We start from the raw sequence: 25,435 nt of genomic DNA, 5'->3' as shown, positions 1-25,435 counted from the left end.
GCACTGGAAGGGTCTCATGGAACTGTGCTGTTCTGTTCCATATTCGAAACTGTAAAGAACTTCAAAGGTTAGAATCCTCCATCAATCCCTTAATGCTTTCAACACCTGCCAAGAGATTTACATCTACGGCACCACCGGATAAGCATGGTCTGAGTGGTGCATGCCACAAGCCAAGCTCTTATTCCTGTGTAGGAACTAGATTAGGTTTGGCACTTGACATTGTCCTTCGGCCTTACCTCCAGCATCAGTAATCCTATGAGCTCCGATGCGACATCTTGCTGCAAATCTCCTGATTCAACCAACTGGATACAGCAAGAATATATCCTGTATCTCCTAAGGGCGCCATCTTCCTCAGAGCAGGGGGAGCCTTGACATTTGAAACAGGGAACAGAACAAAGGGAAAAAGAAAGGAAGCACACAGATATAAATAGGAAGCTTAAACAAGTCTGTAACGTAACACTGAAGCAGAACAGTGGTGTTGGAACAGTGATATGGAGGGGTTCTGACTGTCCTGTCACCCGCTTCACTAATGTATTTTGTCACACTGTATTATTCATACAGTGCAGCAATTTGAGAATGAGGTCTCGCTTACCCAAGCTTAACGCTTTAAGTCAGAACATTCTCAGTAAGTTTTGTCAGTAGAGTAAGGACGGTGAAAACCCTTCTCTTCCATAAGATACAAGAACACAGACAAAAGGAGACAATCTTAATTCCAATATGAGCCAAAGATTAAGCCAAAGGAGCGTCTATATAAGAAAACCCAACTCGACACAGTACAACACTCCTTTAACTCAGCATTTGGGAAGCAGGGGAGGGGGCATTAGGCTAGGGACTTGGCTCAGTGGGTAAAAGTGTGTTCCATGCAAGTGTAAGGACTGGAGTTCAAATCCCAGAGCCCCCAAAAAAGCTGTATGCATAGTGTGAGCCTCTGTGATCCAGCAGGGAGATGGGAGGTGGAAAAAGGAGAGTCCTGGAAGCTCCTGGGTCAACCTCAAAGACGCAGTGGGAAAGCAGAGATCCTGTCTCACTGACAATGAGAAGCAGAGATGGACACCTAAGGCTGTCCTCAGACTCCTAAGTGTGCTTCATGGCATGCGTTCACCTGCGCTTACACACATACGAACCTGTGCACATGAGCACTGTGAGGGAAAGAGACTAATACAGTGTCCTGAGGAGCAATTATGACGATCGGAGTCAGAGTAGGTGTCTTTTGACAGGGGTGGCTTGGGGTTTACAGAGATGAGGCATTTATTGTAGATTTTTATTTGAGAAAAATAAAATCCATTGTGATGGTGCACATGTTTGATCCCAGCACTCAGGAGGCAGAGGCAGGAGGATCTGTAGGTTTGAGGCCAGCCTAATTTACACAGTGAGCTTCAGGCCAGCCAAAGCTGCTTACTGTGTGGTAGTTTGAATGAAAATGGCCCCACAGGCTCATAGGGAGTGGCACTTGCTGGAGAGGAGGCCTTGCTGGAGTTAGTATGTTTCTGGTGGCTTTCAGGTTTCAGATTCTCAAGCCAGAGGTCCTGAGTTCAATTCCCAGCAACCACATGGTGACTCACAACCATCTGTAACAAGGATCAATACCCTGTGCTGGTGTGTCCAAGGATAGTTATAGTGTATTCATAAAAAAAAAAAAAAAAAAAAAAAAAAAAAGTGGAGCCATAATAATCTGTCTGGGTTTATCTGACCAAGGAAGGAGCTGTCCCTATTTTTTCTTCTTGAAATACAGACAGGCAACTGCCATTGTCAACAAGTTTTCATAAAGGCTGACTCATAAAATTCATTGCGATGATGCCAATGTTTGATCCCAGCACTCAGGAGGCAGAGACAGGAGGATCTATAACTGTCGAGACTAAAGTCACTTTTTTTTCCTGAGACAGGGTCTCTCTCTGTAGCCCTGGCTTTCCTGGAACTTATTTATGTAAACCAGGCTGGAACTTAAAGCCATCCTAATGCCTCTACTTTCTTGAGTGGACTAAAGTCACTTTTAATTTTGACTTGTACAATTTTCTTCTACCACACCTGGGCTTATAGATTATATCTATATCCTAGTAGGTGAGAGGTAGAGGCAGGAGGATTACAGTTTCAAGTGTAATGAGATCCTGTCTCAAAACCTAAAAACCAACCAAACACCTGGAGACAGGCACAGCAGTGCACAGTTGTGATCCCTATACCTAGGAAGCTAAAGGAGGATGACCCTGTGAGGCTGAGCCCAGCCTACAATACAGACAGGCCTGTGTCACAAGACGGGTAAGGATGGGCTTGGGGAGATGGCTTAACAGTTAAGAGTTAAACCTGAGTTCATTCAGTTCCCAGCACCCACATCAGGCAGCTTAGAAACCACCTGCAACTCTAGTGCTGAGGGATCAGACACCCTCCTTTCACCTCTGTGGGCACTGCGCGCGCGCGCACGCGCGCACACACACACACACACACACACACACGAAAAGAAAAATATTTAGGGCTGATCATACTTGTGCACGCTTTGAATCCCAGCACTCAGAAGGCAGAGGCAGGTGAATTTCTGTGAGTTCAAGGCCAGCCTAAGCAAGTTCCAGACCAGCTGGGGCTACATGGTGAGATACTGTCTATAAATAAGTAAATAATTTTAATCCTACCACAATTTACGAAACCACTCTGGGTCACAATCTGAACATGGAGCCATTGTTCAAGATAATAAAACAAACGTGCTACACTGGGAATTGAGGCTGTGTGTGAGACATGCAAGATACTCCATTCCACTCAAACGCAGAGCTCCCTAGGTCCTCTGTGAGTGCTGGACAAGCCTTATTCTCGTCTCCACAGTCTGAAAACGCTGGGTAACCAAAGCAGGGTATGCCCCAAATCAGCAGTAGTCTCAGGATGGCATTCCCTTCAGTGAGGTATCTGAGTATCCCATCCAGGAGAGAGTTCCTTTAGTTGATTCTCTAGAATCTCCTGAACAAAGAGAATGTCCCAGTGGGGCTACAAACAGCAACGACACCCAAAGTAAACCAATGTCCCAATAGGTACACCACAAGGGGTGTCAATCACCTTTGAGGACGGCTCTCAGGAATGGTCCAACAGCTCTTCCTTTCACTGCTTGATTCTGAAGGAGACTGGTCAACTGCAACCAAAGGGAGAAAACAATCACACATCTCTCCCCAAAGGCCCTCAGTACGCAGAATGGACCAGGTCAGACTCAAACACACAAGTACTCCTTTGATAGAGCAGGGAGAGCCCAGTAGAATCCTGGACAACCAAGACTGAAAGCCAGGAATGGCGATACAGACCTGAAATCCCAGCACTTCAGGATGAAGCAGGAGGATGTTCATGAGTTCTAGGCCACCCTAGGATACACAGCAAGAGCCACAACGTGAAACTTCTCAAAAAGAGAGAAAGAGAGACTAGGGCTGGGCTGGGCTGCAGCTCAGCTGGTAATGTACTTGCCTAGTATGCACAAGACTCTGAGTTCAAACTCTTGCTCTCCAAAAACTGGGTGCAGTGGCCACACACCTGTAACCCCAGTGTCCCCGAGATGTAGGCAGGGGTATCAAAAGTCCAAGGTTATCCTTGGCTGAGCAGGAGTTTGATAACAGCTTGGACTAGAGACCCTAGTCCAAAAGAAAAAAAAAAAAGCCTAATAGCTATTCAGAAATTTATAGAACCTTTAGTCAAAGTATTTGGGAAGCTGAGATAGGAGCTCAAGGTCTATGTACATTACAAAGTAAGACTTTATCTCAAAATCCCAAAGGTTTGGGGGGCCGGGCGGAGGTTTCAATCTACAAATACCAACTCTTTTGTTAGCACTAGGTGCTGTTGCATGATTCAGAGGTACCTGCCCACCTATCTGCAATACACCTAATGCATGTATTTTTTCAGAGAACAGTCTAAGGGTGAATGAAATAGACATGGTAATTTGACTGTTTATGAGAAAGAGAGAAAACAAAACAGGAGAAGAGATATTGTAAAGATGACAAAAAAAAAAAAAAAAAAAAAAAAAAATCCAGCAGAGACAGACAATAGCTGGAGGAAAGGGAAACCAAGAGCAGGTAGAACCGTAAAACCTTCTCTGGGATCAGAGACACTTGAGGAGAGACTGGGCAGGAAAGAAAAGGCTGGCTGTGCACACAGAGGTGGAGTCATCACTGTATTCAGGCCCCAACAGAGCAAAGTGTTGAGAGAAGACCCACGTCAGGCGAATGGTGAGAACAGAAAGGTTGGAGCATCAGGCAAGGGCCAGATTAAGAAGGATCCCACAGGAAGCCTGGGTTTCACCTATGTGCAAGAGAAGCTGCTCGAGGAAAGTGCCACTGCCTCTTAGGAAGGGAGATGGGTGGGTGGTGGGGATGGACGAGGCAGGAGAGATTCCTGCAGGGAGACTTCCTGGATGTGTGAAGAGCAGGCGACGTCCTGAGTGGCTGTGTATGGTTGGCATGGCCCAGCCATGTTGAGGACTAAGGCCTTGGACCCATGGGGGATCAGCAGAGCCTCTCCTCCAGGTCAGGCTCAGAATAGCAGAGCCTTCCCCCGGTCTATGCACAAGTGCTCATGAATGAGTTATTACTATGCAAAAACTAGCCATGGCAGCTTCTTCCTCAGTGTTTTAGAGCTGAGACTGCTGGCTCCTATGGAGACTGACTAACTCTAACCCTCTGTGCTGTGCACAAGAAACGTGCTGAGGTTCCAGGTTGCAGCGGTGCACAGCTTGCCCGTTTTTTTGTGTTTATCTCTGTGATCTCAACTAGTAAGTCTGTTCATTTCTTCATTCCCTTGCTACTCCTAGTCAGGGTTCCGGGATCAAGCTACGCAGGTCACTGCAAAATGATGAGAAGTTACAGGGTGAACCCGGGACAGATCACTACAGGCCTGGGAAGAGCCAGTGCTCACATCTGGACCCTGCTGCCTGGATGCAGGAAACAAACTGTTATTACTTAAGCCATCGAGTCTGAGGTCCTTTAGGATAGCAGCCTTGGTACATTAATACAGGAGGTGGGGAAAAGGAGACAGAATGTCTGATCCATCGTAGTTTGGAGGTAAAGAAAGGTCAGAGTGATGCTGAGAAAAAAGAAGTCAGTCAGCAATTCTTAATTTCAGACTTAAGCAACCACCTGGAAGGTGGCAGTATCTACCGACAATGGTGAGATTTTGGTTTTAGTAAGCACCCAAATTACCCATAGAGCTTACCAGAACACACTGCTAGTCTCTACCTGGTTTCTGTCAGAGCTTACACCCTCTACTCTGAGATATAAGGGTAACATGCCAAGTTGATAACCACATCATTGTCTCATTTTTATAATCATGGACTTACAGTGAAGATTCAGGCATTGGTTTTCTTTTACCAATAACTTAAAAAAAATTCTTTCTGCTTATGAACTTCTGTTCTTACAGAAGAATGCAAACAAGGACATGTCAGCAAACAAACTAGTGCTTGGCATCCATAGCTGCAGCCTCTACATAGCTTCAGATGCAACAGCCCTGAGGACTACAGAAATACACTGACTCGGGCTGGAGATGGTTCATCGGTTAATAGCACCTGCTGTGCTTCCAGAGGACTCCCAGCACCTACATGGTGACTCGAAACCATCTGTAACGTCAAGTCTAGGGGATCTGATGACCTCCTGGCTTCCATGGGCACCAGCTATGCACATGATACACACGCAGGCAAATACACACAGAATAAAAAAAAAATGAAAAGCCAAAAATATACTGATTTGTATATGCTTGTGTGAAGGCAGTCTAAGGTTATTTCTGATTTAAAACTGATTACAAATTGCTTTCAGTTATCCTGTTTAATCTCAGACTGCATCTGGGACCTGTGCACACCGAGAGTCTTCTGCCACTGAACTGTACCTCACCCTCTCTGTACTTTTTTATTTAGTTCAGGCAGAACATAAACTTGTAATCTTCTTGGTTTCCCCAGTAGCAGGATTGCAGCTTACAGGTCGGTGTCTGTGTTTATCAAGTAAACAAGTAAACCCCATCTCCTAACACCGGCGAGAGCTCACCAGAGCACCCCTGTGGCTCTGTGGCTGCTGCGCTCTTTCTCGCTTACACAGCCTTTGACAGTACTCACATCATCAGCTTTCAGGGTTTGGAGAAATTCCTGCAGTTTATCTGTAGTTTTATCTGTTGCTAGAGATAAAATTTTCAGATCCATGGTTGCTCATCTCAGAGAACTGTAAGTAAAAAAAAAAAAAAAAAAACCCACAGTTAGAAGCTTCTAGAAGTAAACCTGAGTAAGTCACACCTGCTACAAACAACACAGGTATGCTCAGCAGATAGAGGCCTAGCGTAAGGAGATGATGCTTATCCTAGTCAAGTCTTAAGAATTTCCCACAATTCTGTAAGAGGTTTCATAGCCCTTGTATACATTTTCCCCATCCATTCAACATAATACCTAAAGCCAAAATAGCAATTAGTTATATACCAAATATACTGTAAATACATAGGACTATATAAACATACTATAAAATATTGTTCAACAAATGAGTAAACCAACAACATCGTAAATGAAAAGAGCCACTTAGATGGTATAATAAAAACAAGTGAGGTGAAGATGTGGCTCAGGGGTACAGGGTTTGTTTAGAACGCACAAGGCCCTGGGTTCAATTCCCATACCATCAAAAAGAAAAAAATAAGAGAGCAGGGAAGTGGGAGCAACTTGTGGAAGGTGGGGGAGATCACATGTACTAGCTGTTTAGTTCAAACCAAGAAAAGAAAAGGCAGGCTTAGGAATTCAAGACCAGCACTCAATTACATAGTGAGTTTGCGACCAGCCTAAGCTACAAGAGACTCTGTCTCAACAAACTGAAGAGTAAGACCAAAACAAGGGAGGCGCTGGTGACACTCAAACTGTTTCCAGGAGAAAAGTCTGAACTGGAAATTAAGAGAATAAATTTGGGTAGCCAAGACAACCCGATGATCTACAGTTCTGGGAAGGAGGGCATCATAAACAAAGGCAGGCAAGTCTGAACTGACAACTGTGTTGGGGAACAGGAGACTGGCTTCGATGGTAGCCAAGTAAAGTAGTACGAGGCTACAAAGAGGGGTTGGGAAGCAACAAGATCTTGAGTGTCAGCTTAGAAACTTAGATCTTAATGACAGCCACCGTTTGTGAGCAAGAGAGTCTGATGAGACTAAAAAACGGTCTCTGAGGCAACCGAACATCAATTTAATGTGCACATCAAAGCGGGAAGGGAATGTGGAAAAAGAGGAAACTGAGAGATGGCCTGGAGCTGTCAGTGGGAAAGATAAAGACTCTTGGAGAGGGGTGGGCCGGGCCGTGAGATGCATGGAGGCACACCGGACATAGGATGGAGTAATGTGGAAGTGAAGATGTGAATGCAGACTGCAGGGGGAGCCCACCTTTCTCCTCTCCCTCCTGTTCCCACGCCAGTATCCACTCAGTGGCTCCACCCAGAAGCCTGACAAATCCTCAGGAAACACTCTCACCTCCAGATCTCAGCTGACTCTGACTCTACCTCCCACATCTTCTCCGACTTCATTACTTCAGGGCCACCATCACCCAGCACCAAACCACTACACAACAGTTTCCTCACTTGTTCCCCTCTACACAGCCATATTTTTTAAAACAAAAACCAATAATATAGTTTCCTTCCAACCTATCTTTATCTTAGAAGTAATTTTTCATTGCCTTTTTTTTTTTTTTAAGATTTACTTATTATATATAAGTACACTGTCACTGTCTTCAGACACGCCAGAAGAGGGCATCAGATCTCATTAGAGATGGTTGTGAGCCACCATGTGGTTGCTGGGAATTGAACTCGGGACCTCTGAAAGATCAGTCAGTGCTCTTAACTCCTGAGTCATCTTTCCAGCCCCCATTGCTTTCTTATTAGACAAAAATTCAAAAAGTGGAGAAAAGGGAAGAGGAAGAAGAGGAGGAAATAGGGAAAAAGGAAGAAGGGAAGCCAGGAGGCAGTAGTGCACTCCTTTAATTCCAGTATCCGGGAGGCAGAAGCAGGTGGATCTCTATGGGCTCAAGGCAAGTCTGGTCTATACAGTGAGCTCCAGGACAGCCAGGACCACAAAAAACAAAACCAACAACAACAAAAAACAACTTCTCTCTCTCTCTCTCTCTCTCTCTCTCTCTCTCTCTCTCTCTCTCTCACACACACACACACACACACACACACACACACACACACAGTCCTGGAGAGATGGCTCAGTGTTGGAGCCTCCAATGCTCTTCCAGAGGTGCTGAATTCCATTCCTAGCACCCACATCAGGTGACTCCCAACTGCTTAGAACTCTCTTCTGGCCTCAGAGAGCAGCTCCACACATATGCCCTGTAGGTCTAAGCCCAGGCCTAACTTCTTTTATCACAATAGTCTGTCTTTATTATGTTAAATAAAGAATTAGGAAAAAAAACACAAAAACACATAATAGAATTAACCATACTCAAAGTCTACACAAGTCAGTGACCTTCTACACAGTTCTAACAGCCATTCTGAAGCTGTGGAGCTTCACACTGGGTTTTACACCTTCTGAATGAAGAATGCTCTTATGCACTTACCCACCACCAAAACCAGAAAAATAGGATTCCAATTTTGTGATGAGAAAGGACTAATTGTAGGTAATGGGTATTTAAGTCACAAAAAGGGACATGGAGCTAATTGTGTTTCTAATTTTATCACTCTTCTAAGAACAATGAATTATTTTCTGTCCTTCAACCCCCCCCCCTTATAAACAACTTCTCATCTTGCTCTCAATTTCTATAAAATCTTCAGACTGCAGCTCAACCCACACCCTCTCAGATGATCCGGTTAAATGCTCCCCATTACATACAACCAGTGAAATTCCTTCCACAATGTTACCAACTTAAAAAAAAAAAAAAGTTTAATGTATGAGCGCTCTGCTGCATATACACGCCTGCCTGAAGAGGGCAGCAGATCCCCCTATAGATAGTTGTGAGCCACCATGTGGTTGCTGGGAATTGAACTCAGGACTTTGAGTTCAAAGTCTGTCTCGCTGACAATCTGAGTTCTGGAAGAGCAGCCAGTGTGCTCTTAACCGCGGGGCCATCTCACTAGTCCCCCCCCAACTTTTAATATTACATTTTAAATTTATGACTAGGTCTCCCACTGGTGTCTACAGTTCCATAAGTGTTTCCAGTTTTATCGTTGTTATCTTGAGCACAGTAACAAGCTTACATTAAGGACCTAACAAATATCTGATGTGGGAACTCAGCTGGTAGAACTGCTTAGCAGGCCTGAAAGCCCTGGGTTTGATGACGTCACAACCTTAGAACTGTAAATCTGGCACGGTGATACACTCTAGTAATCTCAGCACTCCAATGAAACTGGATCATCCTCGGCTACACATTTGTAGCCAATATCAGACACTGCCTCAAAAACAAAACGAAAAGGAAAAGGAAACGGAAACTATAAAATAAGGCAGCTAATGTAGATTTTGCTAGCCTAACTTCTATATACAGTTCCGAAAAAATACTAAGTGTTTAGTGATGACTGGGTGATTGTTTTGCATGTTATATGTCTATATAAATGGAAACCAAAATAAAACATCCAGTGAGGTCGTTAGCTTTTGGAGCTCCGTTCTGCTCCAGAGTGCACGTCTTGAGTATCCTGCCTACCCAACGCGAAGCCAAAGGCCTGTCTTCCCACGGGCTCCACGTGCGAAGCCGGGCTGGGGAACCCTCCAGAAGCAGCACCGACCCTTCAGGGCAGGACCAATAGGGAGGGCTGAGCGGGGCGCGCCACGGAGAAACCCGTCAAAGCTGACGTCCCCGACCCCTGAGCAGGAACCAGGCACGGCGGGACGCCACGTCGCAAAGGGAGCCCGCCTGTCCTCACCGTCCCACTTCCTCCCTCCCTGTAAGCAGACCCTGGACAGTCACCTCAACCTCAGCGCAGGAGCCTTCCAAAATTCCCGCTCAACTCCACGCAGCCGCACTTCCGCTGCCCAGAGCAACAGGTCCCGCCTCCGCCGCGCACTTCCGACTTCCTAACTCGCTGGGGCGTACCATTTCAGATGACAAAGTGGGGGAGGATCTTTGCATAGATAATGGCCCAAATTCGCGAGAGAGGAAGGTGCAACTTGCTCATTCGCTTTGGGGGACCTCAGAGTGAGCATGCGCGTTGTGGTATGAACGGATTAGGCTTTCTTAGAGCTCTGTAGTTGAAGTCAGTGCAGAAGGGGTTGAGTCAGTTGATGGCGTGAAAGGCAGGTGTGTGTGTGTGTGTGTGTGTGTGTGTGTGTGTGTGTGTAAGCGTAAGCTAACCTCTACCTCCTTGCATAACTTCAATGTTTAGTTGGTACCTTCCCAGAAGCAGTGAATGTTCATTACATTTGTTAATAAACACCTGAGTACACCGCCAAGCTCAATGAAGCAGTGGACTGAAATTCTACTTTAGTTTGAGGGTACAGCTTGTGCACAGTGCTCAGAATCAACAAGCTCCTGGCTAGCTACGCACTCGAGGGTGCTTAGGGCGGCAGAGGAGAAGCTGAGGGCATGTGTTACCTTACTATTAGGGGCAGTGGGGGGAAGGGCATGAATATGTCTAACCATGTCCTTGTCAGATAAGTGCCCCAGAGCTTGTTTGATGACGAGCTGAGTGTGGAGGTGTGAAGTAGCTTGGATGAAGCTGTAAATTGTCTGTGGTATTAATCTAGACTGTAACAGTGGGGACTGAAGGGGTAGGTAGGACCAAAGGCTTCAGATTTGAAGAACATCAGTGGGGTCTATGTGACCAGATCTGAAAGAAACAGCTGCTGGATGAAAGTGTTGTGTCTCAGCTGTTGTCTTAGTTAGGGTTGGGGCTGTCTTACAGGCTCAGAGGTTTAGTTCATTATCATCAAGGTGGGGACATGCCAGCATCCAGGTAGGCAGACATGGTGCTGGAGGAAATGAGAATTCTGCATCTTCATCTGAATGCCTTCCAGACAGCTAGGATGAGGGTCTTAAAGCTCACACCCACAGTGACTATTCCAACAAGGCCACACCTTCAAATAATGCCAAGCATATTCAAAACCATGACAGCTGTCTTCCCGTGCTCCTGGCTGGGACTCTTCTACATTTCTGTCTCTACATTGAACTGAGAAGAAGCTAAAGCCTACAGCTGAGTTTGAGAGTGGTGCGTGAGAGGAACCGTTCACTAAAGAAACAGATGACTTCATCCCGTCTCCCCACAAAACCTTTCTTCCAAACCCCTTCTGGGACTGCACCATTCAAGTCTAGATCTGTTGACAGTCTATGTAGGTTAAATAAGCTCACTAGCATCCCTGAGTTTCTATGTGTGCATCTCATAGCACTTACTGAATAGTCTGTATGAATATCTACCCTGCTACACGAATAATATAGTATCTATGTTTTCTATTAACTTTTTGCTTATGTTTTTTTGAGACAGGATCTTACATAGTCCAGGCTGGCTTTTAACTTGCCCTATAACTGTGGCTGGCCTGTTTTGTAAGGCCAAGGACATGCTTTATAGAACGTGGTACGGTGCAGTGCGGGAGGGTGCCTCAGCGGGCCCATGCCAAGGCATCCCTCCCCTCTGAGGTACCAGTCATATAGGGTCTAGTATAGAATAGAATTGGGAGCATGAGAAGAGGGGTTGAGAGGGGAGTAGAGGCAGAGGAAGAGACGGGGGGGGGGGGGGAGAGAGAGAGAGAGCTAGGATGAAGAGAAAAGAGGAGGCCAGCCAGAAACATGGGGATTGGGGAGACAGGAGGAGAGGGAGAAAGGGGTCTGAGAGAACAAAGTGGATCAGAGAGAGAGAAAAGGGGCAGAGAGTAAAAAAGCAAAGAGAGGGGAAACAGTCCCTCTTATAGCAAGCCAAGCCTACCTGGCTGTTGCTAGGTAACTGCTGGGCAGAGCCTAGAAGGAATGCTAAGGTGCTAACAGGTCTTGAACTCCTAATCCTCCTGCTTCTATTTCCCAAGCGCCTGGGATTGCAAATGGGACAGCACGTGGCCAGCCAGCATTAAGGGTGTTAGTAAGATAAAGAATAGATTTGGATTAGCATCAGCTTTTCTACTCAAGCGCAGACTTCCTTAACTAAGCAGCTAATCTTTTCCCATTCAGTTCACCAGCTAGATTCCCTATGTGAGCCACTAGGTAGGCACTTACTGAGGGCTCATTTGTAATCCCAGTACTGGAGAGACAGGGACAGGCAGATTTGGGGGCTCGCTGGTTAGCTAGCATAGCTCACTTGGAAAGCTCCAGACCAGTGAGAGCCCAAGACAGGGCACTAACAGTTGTCCTCTGGCCTGCACTTCACGCATGCTGATACAAACATAGGTGTTCATGTACACACGTTAAAAAAATAACAAAACTGTGCCTGCCTCTGCATGCTTCCTAAACTTGGGTCTCATACCTCTGTGCCAGAACACCTCTGCCATTTTTATTTGTAAGACTTACTGAATACCTTTCTGAATGGTGCAGCCTCTTTAACTCTTTCATGCCCACTCTGATATATATGTGTGTGTGTGTGTGTGTGTGTGAATATATATGTATATTCATATGTGTGTGATCTAAGAGTTAATATTGGCAAATAAGATTGGAATGAAATTCTGATGATTGTCTATAGCTAACTTTTCAAGCAAAATTAACATTACTTGGGAAATTGCATCCAAGAAAGCTGTAGAATTTTTTTTATTCAATAAATTGTGACATGAATATGTCCACATACACTCATGACAGAAACAAAGTTGAAAGGCATTTACACTACTATGCTGACCCTGCAAACGCAAGTTCCCTCCCCCATCTCCTCACTCAGCTAGGGCCGGGGAGGCCGGGGAGGCCAGGGAACCCAGTGCAGCAGCATAGGTTTGTGGGCCAGTGAGGACAGTGGGACCATTGTTCTAGCCAGAGGAGCTAGAGGTGACCAGGGCTCTGGGGATGGGAGGGGAGGGCAGGAGGAGGCCGGAGAAGGGCTGTGAGCAGAAAACTGTGCTACAGGGAGCTCTTCTTCCCCAGAGAGCCTCCTGCCTGCTAGTGTCCTGAGATGCTCTGTCCCAGTGCTTCGCCACCTTCCTAACGCTTCGAACCTTTAATACACTTCATCATGTTGTGGTGACCCCCACCCCAGCCCTAAATTTAGTTTTCTTGCTCCTTCATAATTGTAATTTTGCCACCTTTATGAATCATAATGTAAATATCTGATATGCAGGATATCTGATATGCAACCCTTGTGAAAGGGTCCATCACCCCCTTCCCCAAGGGGTCACAACCCACAGGTTGAATGTAGGCAGCCCTCTCCGACTAGGCCATGTCATGGACTATTCAGTCCTCTGGGTACACGGAGATGCTTTGTGACCAATGGCTTTCATTGGTCCTTACAGAGCCTCTTCGCAGTTTAGCGGGGGCAGCTGGGACTCTTATTCTTGTCATCTCCCATGAGCCTCACAGCCAGTGAGGCTCCTTGGACATAACGGGATGCCACAGCCTAGGTGAATTAACCAATAGAAATTCAATCTACTGTAACCCCGGAATTGGAGGTCTAAGATCAAGGTCGTATCCTTTGATGCCACCTCCTTTGCTTATAGGTAAGCCCCGAACTGTGGTGGGATCAAAACATTTCTGGGGCTGGATTCCAGAAATCAATGCCCTGAGCACATCCAGAAGAGAGAACCAGCGTCAAAGGTGAGCTGCTTGGGCCCAGAGTTTAAATACAGAGAGCCTGAGGTGAAAGTAGGGAGCTCCTCGGCTTTGGATTCCACCCCTCGCCCCACCCCCGAATGATTTAAAGGACTTGCATTCTTCATATCCCAGTGATATGCCTAGGGCAGAGGCTGGGTGCTCCCTGCTCAGGGGCTCATCAGGGGTTTCTGGCTGCACTGAGGGTTAGATGCACTCCCTTCGCCTGGGTACCCACTGGTTCTGCACTGTGGACAACTAGGAGCTCCCCAGAACACTTCCCAGGGATCAGGCGCTAAGCCCCGGAAGTGGGTGCTTTGCGTCCATCTCGGGACTTCCCCCACAGCCCCAGCTGGCTTCCTAGACATCCCAGTTCTCAGAGGGAACTGAGTCAGGTCGTGGTGAAGTTACCACACAGTGAGAAAGGTACTGGAGCAAGGACTGAAAAGCGGACAAGGGAGATCTGCCGTGGCGCCACACCCGGGGCTTCCTTGCCTTTGCAAGGCAGAGGTTGGAGGGTCAGGAATTCAAAACCTATCTGTGCTGCACAAAACAAAAGGAAGCAGGGACTGAGGGTGTGACTTAGTAATAGAGTTCTTACATGTGTTGGGTCTTAGGTTCAGTCTTTAACATCCTACAAACATACAAAAAAAGTAGGCAGTGTGTTTGGAGGCCTGCCTGGGATACCTAGCGGGTCCTCCCTGCTCAGCCTAGTCAGCTCCGTTTCCCTCTGCATATGGGACGGTGAACCATAGTCCTGGGTCGTGGCAATGGTTCCATTTACAATTTCTCTTCCCTTCCCTATATGTCCTGTTCTTTGTGGGGAGGGAGTAGTCTCCCAGGCTCCCTTGCCTTCCAGTTTGAGAAGAGAGAGAGAGCAGGAAAATGAGACCCGGCTGGCCCTGATCCCAGTGAAGTAGCTTCCACATGGCCGAACAGAGCTCCAAGCAGGAGCTCACAATGCAGGGCTTTGATGGTGGCCCTGCAGGCTGGGCCTCTCCCCTCTCCCTCTGGGTGCTTCGCTTGGTTCATTCTGGGCCTCCAGTGAGCCTGATTGAATGGGAAACGGTGGGCCTGAGAAGTTCCTTGTGACATGCTAATCCCAGTTTGCTGACCTGACCACACCCCCAAAGGAAGCAGCCGCCAGAGCTCCAGAACAGTTCAGGCACCCAGTAGCCCCAAGAAAGAGAGCTATCAGGTAAGTCTGTAACAAGGTCTGGCTGGACCATCGAGCATAAGAAAGAGTGTGGGGTTGGGGGGTGGGGTGGGGGGTTGATGAGTGGTCAGGGATGGGTGGTGAACGCGTCTCAGTTTGGACTGCCTGTAAAACCGTATGCCATTCTGCAGGGTGAGCCAGACCCATCCACAGACATATGCAGCAGGTACAAACGTTGAGTGCCTAATTCAGTTAGAACCGCAGATAGTCCAATACTTTTTATGCCCTAGTACTGGTAATTAATTGTACCTTACTTGCTAATTCTGTTACACCAGAGAACGTCGATGTGGAGCTAGGGGTAGCGCGTTTTCATTACGTACATGCCTACAGCTAATGGATAAGAATGTTTTAAAGATAAGAGCTAGGTGCTTCTCTGTGCTGACTTGCATTTCTAAGAGGTGGGATCTGCACATTTGGCTGGGATGGTGCCCACTAATTCCTGTTGAGTTCATCATAGTCTTGCTCTGCTTTGTTTGCTTGAGACAGGGTTTCCTTACTCTCGCCCTGGCTGTCCTGGACCTCACTATGTAAATCAGGCTGGCTTTGAAATCAGAGATCCCTGGATGCTGGGATTAAAGACAGTAGTCAGTTCTTGATTGTTACACCCACAGATTTGGATGTCTGTCTGCTCTCCAAAGAGATGGCTTGTGCTTGGTTCTTATGGGTGGATTCCAGCCCCCAAGAATTCCTTTGTCCTTTCAGGGGGCTGTGGTAGGACAGGTACAGACCCTCAGATATTCTCTGAGATCCTCACGTTTCCGTGTACTAAGTGGGTTAATCTCAGTGTTAGGAAAGGGAGAACAGACTCTGTTGTAGAGCAGGATTCTGGTCTTCATGGCAGTCACTTTTGGTAGATACTATTATCTTCAATTTGCTCTCAGTCTCAGAAGGATTAAATACCTTGCCTGTGGTCACACGGGTGGTAAAAGCCAGATTCAAATTCAGATCTCTCCAATCTACAAAGGTTCCTATCACCAGCTCCCCCAGGGATTTGCACAGAGATGAATTGGCTTGAGGCATCAAAGAGACTCACTGTCAGGTAGAAACAGGTTCAAGTCCCAGCTACTTAACAACTATGAGTAGGTGATCAGACTGACCAATGGAACCTGGTCATAGGCAGAAAAAAAATATATATAAAGATCCTCACAGTCACTGGGAACATTTGGGTCTGGGAAGAGAAAATCTGGAAACATAAGTCATGGTAGATATCTGTTTTGGTGGCCCAGAGATCTGTGCTGGTGTGCATTATTTAATTACATATTAACCCTTCCATCCCAACAAGGGACGGTCAAGACTCAAGTGAAATCACACAACTTGCAAGTGTTAGAGACAGGATTGGAATCCAAGTCTCGCATCCTGTTGCTCCTGGCTGCTTCTTGGTGCCTACAGAAGTCACAGCTTAGGTATGACCCTGGACCTTACTCTCCTGGCCCTGTTTTCCCCTGAGATAAAACAGGATTGGGGCTGCCATGCTTCTGAGATAATGAATTTAAAAGTCATCAGTATGTCACAAAGCTCTAAACACACACCCAGGACTGATTGTGTAACTGCTCACCACGGCTACTAAGAATGAGTGTCTTGGGGATGGAGCCATCCACTAGGCCGAAAGGTTCTGGGGAATCCATTTGCACTGGGGGAGGAAGGCTATTGAGAGGAAGGGAGACTGCCCTACACTGCAAGTCACTGAGAATGGGGCCCAGTTCTGGTTTGTTCCTGGCTCGCCGCAGCTGAAGACTAGTGTATTGGCAGTGTGCTCCCTCCAAATGCAGGGTTCCCAGAATGTAGCCCAGGAAACATGTCCTTCAGAGCCAGGTAGGGAAGGAGGGCTCTAATTTTAGTTGTCTAATTAGAATCACAGGGACCAAGACCCATCTATATTTCGGACCAATCAGCTAGGTGTTGATTAGGATCTTGAATGCTTGAGATCCACTGTTCTGAGACAAACACAAAATGGTTTCTCTAATATCACTACAGTCCTGACTTCCTTGGCTACTGGGGACTAGCCACCAGGAGAGATCAGGGCAGAGCAAACAGGTTCTTCTTTCCACTCAGTGTCTTCAAGAGGCAGTATGTCAGAGGGGGTGAGTATCCCTTGTTCTCTTCCTCCCCACAAATCAACAATGTCTTTCGGGCCCTGACCCACCAAAGGGAGGAGGAGGCTTAGCACTGTGCAAACCCATCTGCCAGTTGTTTTGGTTGCTGGGGGCAGAGCTGTCCCACCTTCTATCTTCTTTCTGCCCAGGTGGGCACATTCCGAATGATCCCTGAAGAGGAGCAGGAGCTCCGGGCACAGCTGGAGCAGCTCACCACCAAGGATCACGGTCCTGTCTTTGGCCCGTGTAGCCAACTGCCCCGTCACACTTTGCAGAAGGTGAGGTCCCAGAATGGAGGTTCCCAGAAAGGGGTAGTGTGGCTTGGACAACCTGGGAAGCAACGGGCAAGGGTGGGATGGATGGGACAAAATCTTCTGTCTTAGAAAAGGTCCATCCCCATTGTTTATGTTACCCTAGATCTGAGAGACTAGCCTGTTCTGGAAACGATCCTGAAGTCAGAGCTATTGCAGCACATGGGTTGGTTTATCAGTATTCAGACTGCCTAAGTCTAAGACCCCAGCCTGGAGTTTATGGGCCAGGGACTATCCTAGACTCAGATATAAAGAACACTGCTTCAGAAGTGGCCCAAGTAAACAAGGGTACGTTGTCCCCAATAGAAAAACATCAGGCTCAAGTTCTAGGACCAGACATAAACCAGCTGTGTGACCTTGAGCAAACAGCTTTCCTTCTCTGGATCTGGCCTCTTTCTGTGCCTATGAACCATGGCTGTTAGACTAGCTCAGAGTGATCAGGATGTACTCTGCTGGAGTTGGCAGCTGTCTTAGGGTTGCTGGGGCAAAGATGGAAGTGGGTGAGTTCAGCTTCAGGCTTTCATCTCTGCACAGACCGCTGTGTCCAACCACAAGTGCTCTCAGGTCGTCCACATCTGACTTCTCCCTTGCCTGTCACACCGTCCAAAGGAAGAGTTGACACAGCCATTCTCACAGATCTTCTGGCCCCATCGGCTGAATCAAGTGGGAGAGGCCACTGAGGGAAGGAAAAATCATGAGTAGGAGTCCCAAAAGTGCCTCCTTCTCCTTGGAGAAAATAGGGCAAGAACATATCACCTCTAGCCCCCTTAACCTGCTCCTCTGAGGGATGGGGGTCAGACCACCAACTGAGCTTAGTGGTTTATGGCTTCAGCACTTGGGAGGCATAGGGTGGAGAATTATAATTTTAAGGTCAGCCTGGGTTACATATAGAGATCTTGTCTCAAAAGAAACAAAAATAGGTTTGGGGTGTGTGGCTGAGTTGCAGCATTGTGTAAAATGCTTGGGAATCTGTATTGCAGCCCCAGCATCACTTAGATGTAGTTAGCGCATGCCTGTAACCCCAGCACATGGGAGGTGCAGGCAGGATCAGAAGTTCCAGGGCCACCTTGGCTATATATCAAAATTAAGGTTAGCTGGGCTAGAGACCCTGTCTCAAAAAACAACCAAACAGAAACAAGGGCTTGGTGAGGTGGCTCATTGACTACAAAACACCTGCCATCAAGCCTGACCAAATGAGTTTGATTCCAAAGGATCCAGACAGTAAAAAGTCCTCCGACTGCCACATGAACATCACAACACACACATACACACACACACACACACACACACACACACACACGCATGCACGCACGCACGAACTCACACAAATAAATGCAAAATACAACTAAAATCACACAACAAAACAAAAAAACAAACAAACAAACAAAAAAAAAAACCAACCCAACCAAATCTCCACAAAGAGTTGTGGCAAAGATTCAAAACATAATGTGGGAACAGAGAGCTAGCTCAATGGTTAACAGCATTTGTTGCTTTTCCAGAGGACCCAGGTTCGTACACGCAGGCGAAACACTTGCATGTACAATGAATAAGTTCAATAATTAAAAAATATACACAATATATTTAGAGGACTTTCGCAGGCTGTTAACATGGTAAGAGCATGTGGGCACTTGTTAGAGACACTTTGCTGTTGTCAATATCTTGCAAACAAATTCAGGCTGAGCAGTTTGACTCTCTCCAAATGCAAATGTTTATGAGAGAGCAGCAAGCGACTTCTTGACCTTTCAGAGCAGAGTTGCAGAAAGTAAGACCCCCCGACTGCAGCGCTCTGGACACCCCCTGCAGGCAAGCTTAGATTGAGCCTTTTCATGCCTTCCCTGTTCCTCACCTGCGCCTGTTGGTACCTTTTGCCCCACCACACCTGTTCTAGGCCAAGGATGAGCTGAATGAAAAGGAGGAGACCCGGGAGGAAGCAGTGAAGGAGCTACAGGAGTTGGTACAGGCACAGGCAGCTTCTGGGGAGGAGCTGGCCCTGGCAGTGGCTGAGAGGGTGCAGGCAAGAGACAGTGCCTTCCTCTTGCGCTTCATCCGTGCCCGCAAGTTCGATGTGGGCCGTGCTTATGAGCTGCTCAAAGGTAAGGCCTGCACTGAAGGGCTGGCCCTGGTGGAGGGGGGGCTGGTGGGGTGAAAAGGGTGTCTACCCTCTTCACACTAAGAAACTTCCCTTATGCCACAAGGTAGTCACTGTCTCCAAATCCTTCGTGTGCATGTGAGTGTGAACTGAGCAGCCCCCAATATGGTGTTATGTTAGTTTGTGGATGGATGGATGGATAGATAGATGGATGGATTGGATGGACAGATGGATGGACAAAATTGGTCAAAACCAGATTCCTAGAAAAATCTCCTTTTTGTCAGTCTTAGGACTCGGTGAATAAAATTCAGGAACCACACTTAGACGACAAAGGAAGGTGTTTCCTTTGTAGACCCTCCTCTTCCCCTCAGAACCACCTTGGGCTCTGGAATATTAGAGGTGAAGAAGTGTGCCTCCTCCAGCACTTACCTGACACTGAACCCCAACCCCAGTGGAACCAAAGATGGTGTTCACCTTGGGGCTGGGGAGCTGGGACAGAGTTACCATAGCCCTGCTGGAGGAAGAAAACATCTCTTGGACCAATCAAGTCTTCAGTGTCTGTAGGGGGAGGGGTTGAAGCAGGCGGCCTGCAGCTAACAGCTTTCCCTTTTAAGTTTCCCCCTCTGTCCCCAAGAGTCAACTCAGTGCCACCCCAGACCTACCCACTGTTCTAGGTCAGGGAGCTCAAGCATCCTTTGCCATTGTAGACCTTACATCCTATTGGTGAAAATAAAGGATAAACCTGGTAAGTAGGATACAAAGGTAGAGTTTGAGTGACAGGTGGTAAGGAGAAAAATGAGCCATTGGGTGTAAAGGACATAAGGTTAACCCCGAGGAGATTAGATATAGAGTCATCAGACAGAGGGAATGGCAAGACAAAGGAGAGGTGAGGTAAGACTGGGTGTTCTAGAACATCAGAGAAGCTATTGGCAGCTCCTTGGCAATTGCTCCCTAAACTCCTCTTCTGGGCCTCAGGTTGGGGATCCAGATGGCCACATGCAGGAAGGGACCTGTTCAGGGTTGGTAAGAATGACATTTGTGGACCATGTTGGCACTGCTGGAATAAGGAAGGCCTTCTGAGTCCAGACTCTACCTCATGTCTGCATAGCTCACGATGTTTACATTGTGAGCCCTGTATGATTGATTGCCACAAGAGTTAGGGGAGCCAGGCCAATCTTATCATCTTAGAGTTTTACTGCTGTGAACAGACACCATGACCAAGGCAACTCTTATAAAGAAAACATTTAATTGGGGCTGGCTTACAGGTTCAGAGGTTCAGTCCATTATCATCAAGGTGGGAGCAGAGCAGCATCCAGGCAGGCGTGGTGCAGGAGGAGCTGAGAGTTCTACATCTTCATCTGAAGGCTGCTAGCAGAATACTGACTTCCAGGCAGCTACGATGAGAGTCTTAAAGCCCACACCCACAGTCATGAACAAGGTCACATCTTCTAACCGTGCCACTCCCTGGGCCAAACATATTCACACCATCACGCTTATCTTGTGGAAGGAAAACCCAGGATGCAGAGAGCTGAATGTTTTGTTAAACACGGGCAGCAGCCAGACCCTTGATTCTTGTCCTTTGCCACCTGAGAAGGTGGGCGAGTGAGGCCGGAAAGCCATCGGATGGAGATCCTTTACTCTCCCTCTTCTAGGCTATGTGAACTTCCGGCTCCAGTACCCTGAACTCTTCGATAGCCTATCCATGGAGGCTCTCCGATGCACCATCGAGGCCGGCTACCCTGGTGTCCTTTCCAGTCGGGACAAGTATGGCCGAGTGGTTATGCTTTTCAACATTGAAAACTGGCACTGTGAAGAAGTCACCTTTGATGAGGTCAGCTGGGACCTCTCTCCTAACTATTGTTGGGATCCCTGAAAGGCAAGGTCTGTGGAGGGAGGAAGGCAGGCCAGTCACCTGTCACCAGGCATCTTCCAAGCAGGGAGGGAGTTCCTAGGATGATCTAGGGCAGCTGGAAAGCCCAGCGCTTTGCAAGAAGAGCCCACTGGCCTGGCTATCCACTGCCAAGTGGAGGCAGCAGCTGTGGGCTGTGAGCTGAAGAAAACCTTGCCAAACACTGAAAGCTAAGAGCAATAGAGAGAATGAGGATCAGAGGACGATGGAATGGAAGATTCTGGAAAGTACAGGTTCTGTCCTACTTAACCATCTACTTTCTGTATGCTCGCCTGCTTAAACACTCAAGATAGTTGATTAAGGACAAGAATTAGGACTCTTCCTTCCTTCCTTTCTTGTTTCGTTCTGAAACGCAGTCTCAGGTATGGCTGGGCTTAAATCATTATGAAGTTAAGGGTAGCCTTCAAATGTCTGATCCTCTTGCTGTGCAGGGATTTCAGGCGTGTGCTACCATACGTCACTTTATGTAGCTGGGGAATCAAACTCAGGATTACAGTCATGCCAGACAAACACTCTAACAAGTGAGCTACATCCCTGGCCTTCACCTGTGTCTCTAAGCATACTGTTATCTGTACGTGAATGAAACTGTTCTATTCGCCTTTTCTAGTGTTTAGAGCCCAGACTTTAAGAAGGAATTATTAGATTGCACCAGCCAGTCCTTTGCTCTAGTTAAAACGGTGATGGAACCAGCAAACACCCCTGATCTAGTTCAGGATGTTACTCGATTTTCTCAGTAAGCTAGAAACTAGTGTTAGAATTAAAGCCTTTTTTTAAAAAAAAAAAATAGACATTATTTTGGAGAGGAGGGTAGGAGAGATGGTTTGCTTAGTAAAGAGCTCTGGCTGCTCTTGCAGAGGACCTGAGCCCTGTTCCCACACTCATGTCAGGGAGGAGAAAGGGCCTAGGAAAGGTAGGTCATAGCAGGCAGGGTAATTAATGGTGATCAAATCTGCAATTCCAGCACAGTTGATGTTAGGAGGAGCTCTTGTTCAAGGCTAGCCTGGGCTAAACAGTTTTTGAGGCCAGTTTGAGCTACAAAATAAGATCCTCTTTAAGAAACAAAACAAAACAAGGGCTGGAGATGGAGCTCAGCAGTAAGTGCTTCCCTAGCATGCCCAAGACTCTACTGTTGATTTCCTGTGCCAGCAAACAAAACTAAAGCCAACAAGGGCTCCTTCTGTGGCGTGAAGCGTCAGGAAGAGTGAGGTCCCCATATTGTTAATGTTTGACATTACTTCCAATGCTCACAGTATTCCAGCTTAAAGCTTCCAGAATTCCCTCCTCTCTCACAAGATGCTGGGCACAAGGGTGTAGGCATACACTTGTGAGTGTGACACACAGGGTTATTTTATTGGCATGTATTCAGTGAAGGGAACGTCCTAGATGGATACCTCTGGCAAATCCAGAGGAATGTGCTGGCTGGCTCTCCACTCAGGAACCTGACATTTAATCATCTCCATGGGTTGGATCTTAAACCCTGCTTGCTCTACTTCAGGCTCTCTGATGCTGGGGCTCAACTCTAGGGCCTGTGACTCAGCCACACACCTAGGCTGCTGTGCTTCTAGATCTTGCAGGCATATTGTTTCATTTTGGAGAAACTGCTGGAGAACGAGGAAACTCAAATCAACGGCTTCTGCATTGTTGAGAACTTTAAGGGCTTCACCATGCAGCAGGCCGCGGGGCTCCGCCCCTCCGATCTCAAGAAGATGGTGGACATGCTCCAGGTGAGACCTTGGAACCTCTCACAGGTGGGGAGAAGCAAGAAGGGACCAGAGGTCTTGACAGTCTAGCGTCATTCAGAGCAACGACAGTCATCATCTCAACCACAAACACTTGCCCAGTGATGGAGCCATTCATTGTCTAGCCCATATCCTCTGCTTCATCTTTACCAGCCTGGAAATGGAGGAACACAGATTAAGTTCACACACAGATAAAGTGGCAGAGTGGTCCTGGAACCTCAGGCTGTCTGGCCATGTGTGTCCTGCTGCCTCTTTGCTTGAGCGTTTATCCTGAGGAAGGAATCTCACCACCCACTCTGATTCCTTTATATGCTGGTATCCCCCAGCCTCTTCTTTGAGCTACCTTCTATTTGCCCTGTGTGCGTTGGGAAAGACAGGGTGGGAAATGGGGTGTGTGTGTGTCAAGGAGGCCTGGCCATGATGTCCTGATGGCCTACAATGGTTTGCAGTCCACCCGGGCGGACAAGTGGTTTGAAAGCAAATCAGTCCCCAGGCTGAAGACACTGCTCCATCGGTAGAGTGCTTCTCTAACACACACAGAGCTCTGACTTTCATCCCCAGCACTGGCCTGGAATCCTAGCACTCAGAAGGAAGAGGCAGGAGGGTTGGAAGTTCAAAGTCATAAGTCAGTCACGTCATAAGGCCAGCTTTGAATGCACATGAGACCCCGTCTCAGAGACAAACAATACCTACACACACACACTGACACACAGACATGTATACATACACCAAACGTGCAATCACCAAATAACCAAAGGAAGGGTACCATTAAAACACATTCATTCTAGGATTTTGGTTTTGTTTTTCCGTCATGGGACAGCTTTAGGTTGTGTAGCTTGCAGGGTATCTTCCCTGTACCTTGGAGCCAAAATGAAGCCAAGGCTCTCTGGTGGCTGGCTCTGGGATGAGTTACATGTGGTGCTGGACAAGTCAGTCCTCACTCCATGGGGAGAGGCTATGTGCGTGCGTGCGTGTGTGGTGCATGTGTGTGTGTTGGCAAGTAGGAACCTTTGCGACCATTGGGGCAATGGCCGGGGACCTCTCTGTCACTGCAGGATTCATTCCCAGCCAGGTTCAAAGCTATTCACTTCATCCACCAGCCATGGTACTTCACCACCACCTATAATGTGGTCAAGCCCTTCTTGAAGAACAAGTTGCTACAGAGGGTGAGTGTGTGGCTGCCTCCCAACCCTTCCACAGACTGGTTCCAACTTGGGTGAACAACCCCCAGACAGCTCCACGTGAAGGCTGAGAGAAAGACATCACCAGACAAAGATAGCTCGCTGTGCCTGTACCCACCCCCCCATCCACCACCACCACACTTCTGCTCAGTTGCCCGCTCACTTCCCTGCAGGTTTTCGTTCATGGAGATGACCTGGATGCCTTCTTCCAGGAGATCGATGAGAACATCTTGCCTGCTGATTTTGGGGGTACACTGCCCAAGTATGACGGCAAGGTGGTTGCTGAGCAGCTCTTTGGTCCCCGGGTTGAAGTTGAGAACACAGCCTTATAAGGAGATGCCCTACCATGTGATCCGTATTAGCATCCCTGCCAGCCCTTCCTCAGCTTCCCTGAACAGGAATGCCTGAAGTGACTGGTTTCCCAAGACTTCCCTAGGTTTAGGAATGCTCTAGTGGCACCTCATCCCAAACCGACATAGAAGGCAGTGAGACACAGGGATGCCTTTAAACAGGAGATTTGTGGGGCAGTTAAGTTCCTACCTGCCCCTGCAGTTACAGGGCAGTGACGCTCACAGAAGTTGGATTTCCAAGACAGATTAGGCTTCTCCGTGATTTCCTTTGTAATCGCTTTGATAGAGTGTGAAAGGCCGAGTTAAAAGTTTACTTGGAATTCAGTAAAAAGAAGAGAGGGGCTTGAAGCTCTAATGATCTTAGCAGCAGTAGGCAGATAAGGGGTTTCCCACCTAGGATTCCAGGGAGGTAGCAGCAGCAGCCTTAGAACAGTTGCATTGGGCTGACCTGCAGATAAACATCCTAGGAGCTAAGAGCCCTGGACTCTGTCCAGGGTGGAGGTCATGTCCCTTCCTCTCCATCCATCTTAGGTGTGATCCTTGGGGCTGGGGCTCCCGTTCACTAGATGCTGTTTGCTTTGTTGGATGGTTTTACTTAAATGTACCTTTGACATCTTCCCAAACACTTCGTCCTTATTAGTCAAATAAAATCATCCTTTGTCTTTTGTCTTGCTCTTTCATGGTGAACTTATGTCTTATTTAGAGTTTTTATTCTGTGAAAAACATTGAGCAAGAACAACTTGGGGAGGAGAAGGTTTATTTCACTTTACAGTTTGTAGCTCATCATCCAGGGAAGTGAGGACAGGAACTGAGGCAGGAAGAGGGCTGAGAGGCATGGAGGAGGAAGTCATGGCTAGCTCCTCATAACTTGTTCAACCTGCTTTCTTTCTTCCTTCCTTTCTTCCTTCCTTCCATGTAAGAACACTGTAGCTATCTTCAAACAC

The 25,435-nt window shown here is 47.4% G+C and overlaps 2 protein-coding genes across 3 annotated transcripts in view; one reads left to right on the top strand and one right to left on the bottom strand.

Moving 5' to 3' along the window:
• FANCI (FA complementation group I) overlaps window positions 1-6,142 on the bottom strand; it is a gene marked incomplete at its 5' end in the record, with an annotated part of 52,002 nt that extends 45,860 nt beyond the window's left edge. For both annotated transcript variants that reach the window (XM_080913843.1, XM_080913844.1), the window contains 3 exons: window positions 237-367; window positions 3,037-3,109; window positions 6,059-6,142. In XM_080913843.1, coding sequence (XP_080769969.1) covers window positions 237-367; window positions 3,037-3,109; window positions 6,059-6,142 — 288 coding nt within the window. The remainder of the gene's footprint in view (window positions 1-236; window positions 368-3,036; window positions 3,110-6,058) is intronic.
• Window positions 6,143-14,878: 8,736 nt separating this feature from the next.
• On the top strand, window positions 14,879-24,473 carry RLBP1 (retinaldehyde binding protein 1; the record flags this gene model as incomplete). Its single annotated transcript, XM_080914459.1, has 8 exons — window positions 14,879-14,951; window positions 16,872-16,900; window positions 17,062-17,190; window positions 19,112-19,316; window positions 20,965-21,143; window positions 22,787-22,945; window positions 24,016-24,126; window positions 24,315-24,473. The coding sequence occupies 8 exons, from the start codon at window positions 14,879-14,881 to the stop codon at window positions 24,471-24,473; spliced, it is 1,044 nt and encodes a 347-aa protein (XP_080770585.1).
• Window positions 24,474-25,435: the final 962 nt, after the last annotated feature.

The sequence above is a fragment of the Micromys minutus genome (assembly GCF_963924665.1).
Source record: "Micromys minutus genome assembly, chromosome: 3".
Taxonomy (NCBI): Eukaryota; Metazoa; Chordata; class Mammalia; order Rodentia; family Muridae; genus Micromys; species Micromys minutus.
Note: the sequence above shows the minus strand (reverse complement) of the source record. Positions and strands in the feature narration are given on the sequence as shown.